At 29.1% G+C, this 9,216-nt stretch overlaps 1 protein-coding gene across 3 annotated transcripts; it reads left to right on the top strand.

Moving 5' to 3' along the window:
* LOC109363333 lies at positions 2,035 to 3,302 on the top strand. Of its 3 annotated transcripts, none has more exons than XM_019609566.1 (3): positions 2,035 to 2,225; positions 2,786 to 3,058; positions 3,123 to 3,302. In XM_019609566.1, coding segments are annotated over exons 1-3 (372 nt in total). In that variant the 5' UTR covers positions 2,035 to 2,127; the 3' UTR covers positions 3,124 to 3,302. The 3 variants fall into 3 exon arrangements, with proteins under 3 accessions (XP_019465111.1, XP_019465110.1, XP_019465109.1); XM_019609565.1 differs by having other exon boundaries at positions 2,786 to 3,082; positions 3,129 to 3,302; XM_019609564.1 differs by having other exon boundaries at positions 2,786 to 3,302.

Below are 9,216 nucleotides of genomic sequence, written 5' to 3'. Positions count from 1 at the left end.
AAACTTGTATGAATCGATTTGATTAGGTGAGTAAGCATAAAATTAGTGTTTCAGCTAGTTAGACCGGTTCAACTCGGTAACTTCAATCATTTTTTTTATAAAACGCCAAAAAGATATTATTTTGAGTGGAAAAAATCGAATGTTTATAACTTATTGTAATCATGTTTATCATTATTCTAATTATATTTGTTATTTGTTAGCTTATCTTGCAACAAAATTCTAATTATTTAATCAAATTTAAACTTTTTTAATTTATACTTTTTTCGGATTTTAAAATATAAAATCTATGTTGTTGGATGATACTTCATCGGGTATCTTACCTATCAATCCATTGATGACCGTTCGATGTGAATTTAATAGCTATTATAAAAAGTGTTGACAAGGAATGGAAGAAAATAAGGAAAGAAAGTAAAATATAATAAAATAGGTAAGAAATAGTGGTGAAGGAAGGTGAACCATGGGTGAGAATTGTCCTTTTTCAGTCTCTTGTTTTATCCTTTGCCCTAGCTGAAAACGACATCAAGCAACCTGTGTGGTCTACCTCTGTACATATCCACTACCTTAATTTTATAAATCAAAACAAACAATTAAATATATCATATACCAGATTCATACACCGACTCAAATATCCACTTTTCATAATTTTATATCCACATCATTTACGGTTTACAATTCTAAAGTTTTTTACATTATTAGTATAAAGTTTTTACAATATTAATATAAAGTTTTTTATATTATCAGTATACCATTCACTATTTATTTATATTACTTTTATTTGAAAGACAGTAATAATTAACATATGAATATGAATGATGACTAATTTAATGATAGTACAAAAATTACTTCCATATTTTCAGTATATATATTAAATCCATACTTTTTTTTACAACTTAAATGTTTGAAAATTAATACTCCATTACCCATTATTGAAGTCAATTTTATCTTCTTCTTTTTGCAACAATATTTTCTTATATACATACAAAGACTCTGTTAATTACCATTAAATTTAACAATAAAATTATATACACTTCAATTTATCTATTATTATCGATCATTGCAATTTTATAAAACTAAGAATTATATAGCAATTTTTTATATTATTAATGATATCTCCTTACCCTATTAATTAATAAAGAATTAATCTTTTTGGATGTGTAACTATCTCTCACAACAAGTGTGCTCACAAGAATCGAATCATTAGCCATTTGATTATCATAAAGATCTAATATAATTTTATACTACTAGACCAACACTTTATTGATAAATTAATGTTTTAATACCTTCATCCTAATTTAAAACATACTTAATACTTGGCTAATATTAATATATCATATATTAACAATGATTATAATAATATGAGAATTTTATACACAAACAGTTCATTATTTACCATTTATTAATAATGATTATAGTTTTCTCATATAGAAAAATGTATACGCTGATAATATGAGAGTTTTATACATAAAATAGACAAAAAAAGTAATATAGATAAGTAATGAATAATATATTGACTATATATAAATATAAATATTAAAATCTTATATTGATTATACATATATATTGTTTTTCATATAACATAACATTGAGTAAATTGATTAAGTTTTCACTAGAGTATCACCATAAATCAACAAGTCCTGATGTTCATTTGTGTTTTTTCTTAACAAAATAATAGACTTCCTAAAAAACTAATTTGATATGAGAATATACTCTTTAACTATCAAACAAATTTTCATGGAAGAAAAATACATGTGCCTTTAGAAAAATAATAATTTAGAAGTCAATCTTTCCTTGTAAAGATGTTAAAAAAATATTTAATTTGTATAATATTTATTATTAAAAGATAATATTTAAAGTTTATACTCATATATATTATATTAAAATTAAACTCTTATAATACAAAAAAAACTTTACCCACATTCAATGTGATGTCAAATCTAAATATAAAAAGCTTCTTGCTTTCTATATTATATATAAACTCTCTCTCTCACTCATATTTTCTGATTTCTCTCTCACCTCATATATCATATTCTTCTTTCTGAGTTTTATGTTCTATTTCTCTCTTCATCTTCATCTTCTTTTTTCTTCTTTTCACTGCTCTATCTTTGAGTTTGTGTATACAAAACAATAATGGTTGATCTTGAAACTGTTTGTTGCATGTGTGGTGATGTTGGTTTCCCTGAAAAGCTTTTCCGCTGCAACAAGTGTTCTCATCGCTTCCAGCACTCGTATAACTCTATTTCTCTTCTCAATCATTACATACACATAACCCATTTACTGAACACAATCACATGTCTTTAATGATGTCTCATTCTCAGTCCTAGGTCAATCAGATATTGTCACGTGAATAAATACAAAAATTAAAAATAAAAAGTATCATTCTGATTAGCTTGGAACAGAGAATAAGACAGTGTTAGGACAAGTAATATCTATCCCCCATATACCCATATACATACATTCATTCTCATCTTTCTTTGTCATAATAGAATCATCTTTAATTTTCATACACACATGTATTTATCATATAAAGATACTTATCCTATCATTATTCTATACATACATATCTTTATAGAACATAATCACATATGATAACAAGAGTTTTTTGGTTGTTATCTTATGCTGAACATGTTTTATTGTAATTGTAGGAAAAATGCGACCAATATGGCTGCAATTGTAGTCATGATAATATTGTATCTGAAATTGTAATATTGCGATCGATGTTGTGATTAAAGAATCTAAAACACCGAGGTGAATAATTATACTTAAAGTTTAATGAATTTTTTGGCAGGTATTGTAGCAATTACTACGGGGAATTACCTGAGATAGAACTATGTGATTGGTGCCAAAGCGAAGAGAAGAGTTCATCAAGACATATAGGCTTCAATTCGAAAAAACCGGTGACCGGAAACGATGCCGGAACCACCAACCGTTCTGAATATTCCGGTGAGAAAATAAAGCAGCATGATCGTGAAGAGAGTGGGTCTGAGAAAGGGAAAAGCCCTACGCCTTCGCCACGAACCACCACACGCAGGTACAAGCTTCTCAAGGATGTAATGTGTTAAAGAGATGAGAAAGAAAGAAACAAATAAAGCATCTCAACCAAAATCAATTATAGCTTATAGATTATAGCTTGTGTCAAAAGTTGTTTAGTGTTAATAGCTTGTAGTAAGAGTGTGTGTTTCTTTTCAGTGTTCTTCTTCTATTTCTTATCTTGTATTGAGTGGCTTTTTTAGCAAGTTGTTAATAAAACTATGTAACTTTAATATCTACTAGCCCCATAATCTATGGCATATGTTTCAAGCTTATCTCTATGCTTATTTTTAAATATTTAGGGTCTTTTTCCGAGTCTGAAAGGAAAATGAAAGGCTTGAAGACCATGAAATACATTACATCGGTGAGATAAATTTAAAGCTTTTATTTTCTATTCATTTTCTTCCAAAACTCAATTCAGAAACGGATGTAAAATTGTATGGACAAATAGGATTACTAATGATTTTTCATACCCATTTTTTACCTTTTAATTTGAGAGGGTAATGCATGTTACATACACATGAAGTTGGTTTCGTGCATGAGATTTGGTTAAGTTGGAGTGATTGAAAATAATATTTTATTGTAACCCAAATTGGAGAAGCAAAGGTTAAATTAATGGGAACATTAAATTAGTTAAAACTAAGGTTAAAGAATTAAGCTTTTTCCTTAGAAATATTACACAAGGTAATTTCAATTTCTATGTTACTTAGTTGAATCTATTGAGGTGAATTAAATGCAACAAGTTTCCTTTTAGGTGAAGAATTCTAGTACCAGAAAGCCTGCTAACTTTTGCAGTTTCATTGAAAGCCTTTAATTGCTAGGCCCTCTATTATTGTCCATGTCAAAGAATTAATGAAGGTTCTTGATTAAAAGAACCGAAATTTCACCACGTAACTTTGATATCTTTTTCTTTTATGAACTACCCTTGTGGTTACTCTCCATTAATCTTAATGAATAAGTTTAAAATAAAAATCATGGCTAGGAAATAATTTTTCCTTAGAAGTTTCTTCTTCCTTTTATTAATGTTTAGATGGAGAATGAAAGAAAAGCATGTGGTTAAGTGTTTATAGAGTATAGTTTCCTTTTGTGGTGGTGGTTTCTATGCCATACGTTTATGAATTGAAATACTCTACAGAAAAGTCCAATATTAGATGAAAATTATAATATTGGACACAAACAAATTTTTAACTACCATAATTTTATATTATTTTCAATAAAAAATTTAAATTGAGAAAGTTTATTTTCTATTTATATTTTAATATTGGAGATGAGTTCAACTCTAAAGAAACTATGTTGATATTTTTTTTTTGGCTTGTACAGTGTTGACCCTTACTTTGTGTAATATCTCTAAAGCACACTAGCTGATAAGGTTTACTTCACTATGCTAGTTCTGACATTTATTAGAAACCAACCAAATGCTTTCTCATATGGCTTTCGAAGACAATAAATTCAACCAAATCCTTTTTTTCTTCTCTTTTGCTAAATTTACCTAAGAATTATTCAATTATATATTCTTCACCATACTTCTTTTACAAATCTTGTCTGATCCTAGTATAAGCTTCCTATGTGGTTGGGGACCTTATGAAGTGATATCAAAGAGAGAAACTTTATGAGCTAGTGACATGGGTAAACTTTATAAAATACTTTTTTTTCTTCTTTTTTATAACTAATTTGTATATTTAAAAAAAGGAAAAATGTACGATTTCTGATCTTATATAGAATTGGGTCAAGACCAAAATTCAATCCAATCTAATATAAAGAGTTTCGATTAGATTGGATTGAGTGAATCTACATTTAAACTTAAAATTAAATATAATTCAACCGACTTAAAAATGAGTTGAATTCAATTAGATAGGTCAGGTTCACATTGCTTTTTACTGTTTTTAGTATTGGTAAAAAAATATCATGTTTCTCATGCATTTAGGTCTAGTTTTCAGTCTAATTTGAATGTAATTTATTAAATTGTTTTTGAACAACATTAATTAATCATAAGCATATATAAGGATAAATCAAAATATTTCAATCTTCAAGCTAAATAACAATATTAAACTAGCCAACTGGGTCTTAGAAAAAATCAATATATTACTAAATATTTTATAAGATGATCAAAATACCTCTATTTCACACAAACTAAAAACACATTGAAATCAGTTTTTTACCATGCCGAGTGTGGAATCAGTAGAAAGAAAAGTAGAATTATTTCAACACTTTAATGAGATCCAAACAAGTATAGACAATAGAGTCATTCATTATAACTAAACAGATAGCATAGGAAAGTAAGAAACAACAGTAACATATGGGTACGGTATAATTATGTTTGGAATGTAAACAAATTTTGCTTTAAATCACATTAAAAAGAGGCATGTGGAGCATATATATGCCCTTCTATTCTATGCATTGATATTGCATTTATTACCATCTAAACAATTCTATAATTATGTGTATTAGCAACTATCTTTTCCTTATATCAACCATAATCATGTATCTTGTCCTTCTCACATTATTGTATAATAATAGAGAGAAAAATATATACACGGACATTTAAAAAGATTTTTATACTCACTACGTCATCTTCATTATTATTTAATTATCATTGAATTTTAGATACAAGTAATATAAATGAATAAAGGATAATATACTTACAATGTATAACTATTTATTCTAACAATGTATATATATTACCACTCATAATAATATCTTTTTCATGCCAATGGGACCCTCCCCAATACCAATAAATCTATAGAGTTTTGTTCAAGAATAAAGTCTCATTGGAACATAACGATTCATCATTCAGAACAATATCACACCTCCAATATGATGAATTAGTTCTAATATATTCTATCATTTTTTATATTTATTTTGACTAGTTCATTAGATCCAAATAATACAAATTAAAGGGATGAATTAGTTATTAGTTCGTTACTAATTAATTCATACTATCAGTAGGTATTTCTTTTTTCTTCTTGAACTCTAACCATCCTAAAAAAATCAATGAGTACATGAATCAATAAAGGATTAATTAAGGGTATACATGAAAATATTAAACTTCTAATTGAAACAAATAATTAGAAATTTAACCAAAAAAAATCTTTGAAATGAACAAGTAATAATTAAGAAATGAGGAAGTAATAATATTCATGTGATGAAATAAAGTAGGTATAAGAAACACATTATGAGTCTGGTAGCGGTGTCTTTCATTTACCCACACTTTCCTTTATTTGAATCCATTATCAAAGTGAGTCACATGCTTGCTTGGCTTCTCTTCACCCCTTACACCTTTCATTGTCCATTTTACAAGCAACTTTCTTAATGTAGGATCTACTACATATTAACACATTACACATGCAATAATGTTCATTCCACATGCAACTTCTGAGTCAATTCTCCTTTTTCTATGCAATCATTAAAATCAATACCAACCGCATATTTTGATTGTAAACTATTAAAGCTAGCTTTAATTCTTTAACCCATGCACAAGATTTTTATATTCATCACATTTTTTCAAGCACCAAAACACATGAATGTATTGTTTTATCAAAGCTACTACTATTGTATGTCATCTTCTTTAGAAATTTATAATTTCTAATTAAGGTGAGTATCATATATTTGATATAATGATATCAATTATTTATTTCTGAGGTTATATTATAAGTGATCTAATTACTGACACCCCTTAGATTTCTAAAAGCTGATAACGGATATGAGCTTAATGGGTGGATACCCATCAGGTTAACTCATAGGGGATAATGAGAACCCTATAAGTTAACGCATAAGGAAGGTTATGGTCCCAAACACACCAAATCAAATTCAGTTTTCTCCTCTCCCCATCAGGCTGAAAACGCAAGTCCCAAGAGGAATCAGAGATTTGGTTGAGGAAGGTCATCATACCACAAAACCTCTTTCAGAAACGTAGATCAAAGGAGCACATCCAGGAACATGGATTCAGGTATGATACTATGGCCTTTGTTTCATATATGTGTGTGAGAATCATGAGATTCAAGATCCTATGATTGATATTTCACCAATTATAAGGAATTCCCAACAAGATGGTATCAGAGCATAGGTTCTGAATTTTTTATGATTCATGTTTTCCCAAATCTTGTATGAACCCTAATTGCATAATAATTGAAATATGTTTTAAAATATGCATGAGCATATTTGTTTTTGGAATTTCGATAATATTTTGTATTGATTAAGATTGCATTTTTTTTATGCGTTGATATATATGTAATATTTATTTTTGATTTGGAATTATATTGTGGGATTAGATTTGATAATCATAAAAGATATCAAATATGAAAGTTTTAATTCCAAGATTATATTTTTTTGTAATGGACCCATATTGTGTTTTTTCCTTTTGTCTAGTAATTATTTTGAATTAATTAATGCAATATGTTGCCAAAGTAACCTCTATTGTGAAAATTAATTGAAATTACACATATGAGTATGAGATTATTTATGCGAATTGTGTTTGGCTCAAAGGAAGATACAATTTGACCAAATAATAACATACCTGTGATGATAAATATGTAACAATTATAAAGTTTTATTTCATGTGAATAATAGTCGGTCCAAAGAAAGGGTATTGTTTGACAGAACTAATTGTTAATATTTGATCATTATTACCACTTACAAATTGATTTCTCTGTCCAAAGACTAGAGATTGATGTTGTGTTAGGTATCTTGTGATGAGTCTATTATGTGAACATGTCTTGTTTTATATATATTACATGCTTTGTTTGTTTAGATTTGAAGATGTTATTAATTCTTTGTTATGTGGATTCAGTGTCTTTTACCAATGCTGCAAAATTTTCTGCTCAAATCAGTAATATCCCATTACTGAATGGGACAAACTTTAAGGTCTGGAAGGAAGCCGTAGAAATTATTCTCGGCTGTATGGATTTGGCTCGATGAGGCTAAAATTGAAAAATGGGAACGCTCTAACCGAATGTACCCGATGATCATGAAACGCTCTATCATAGATGCGTTTCGGGGCTCTATATCTGAGGGTGAAAGTGCAAGGAACTTCCTTGAAGAAATAGAAAAATTCTTTGCCAAGAATGAAAAGGCGGAGACGAGTAGACTTTTGGCTAAACTCATCTCCATGAAGTATAAAGGCAAAGGGAACATAAGGGAGTACATTATGGAGATGTCTAATCTCGCATCAAAACTCAAGGCACTTAAGTTAGAGCTTGGTGATGACCTACTCGTGTACTTGGTTTTGATCTCTCTTCATGCACACTTTGGGCAATTCAAAGTGAGCAATAACACTCAGTAGGACAAATGGTCCTTTAATGAGCTTATATCTCAGTGTGTGCAAGAGGAAGAGAGGCTGCAGAGAGATAAGACTGAAAGTGCTCACTCGGCTATGACCCCTTAAAATAAGAAAAGGAAGAGCAATAAGGATGTTGCGAAAGGATCTTCTAAGCAAAATAAATTGAAGAGTAATGAAGAATTTACCTGTTACTTCTATAAGAAGCAAGGACACATGAAGAAAGAGTGTCCTAAATATGCCTCATGGCGTGTAAAGAAGGGTAAATTTCTAACTCTTGTTTGTTCTAAAATTAATTTGACTTTTGTACCTAATGATACTTGATAGGTAGATTCTGTTGCTACTACTCACATTAGTATCACTATGCAAGGTTGCCTGTGGAGCCAGGAACCAAGTGATGATGAGAGATTCATCTTTGTGGGCGATAGTAAAAAGGTTGTAGTTGAGGCTATTGCAACATTTAGATTATGTTTAAGAACTAGTTTTCATTTGGATTTATTTGAGACATTTGTTGTACCGTCTTTTAGGCGGAATTTAATTAGTGTTTCCAGCTTGGACAAATTTGGTTTTTCTTGTTCTTTTGGAAATAATAAAGTTAGTCTCTATCAAAATTCAAATGTTGTTGGTTCTGGTTCTTTAATAGATAATCTGTATATGCTTGATGTTTCCATTTCCACTAATGAAATACTGCAAACAAATTCATGTGGTACAAAACGAAAATTAAAAGAGAATTCAGCCACCTTATGGCACAAGCGTTTAGGTCATATATCTAAACAAAGAATTCAAAGACTTGTGACAGATGAAATTATTGACCCTTTAGATATATCAGACTTTGAGGTATGTGTTGAATGCATAAAGGGAAAACAGACAAACAAAATGAAGTTAGGTGCCGAAAGAGCTAAAGATGTCTTAGAACT

The sequence above is a fragment of the Lupinus angustifolius genome, chromosome LG13 (assembly GCF_001865875.1).
Source record: "Lupinus angustifolius cultivar Tanjil chromosome LG13, LupAngTanjil_v1.0, whole genome shotgun sequence".
Classification (NCBI taxonomy): Eukaryota; Viridiplantae; Streptophyta; class Magnoliopsida; order Fabales; family Fabaceae; genus Lupinus; species Lupinus angustifolius.
Note: the sequence above shows the minus strand (reverse complement) of the source record. Positions and strands in the feature narration are given on the sequence as shown.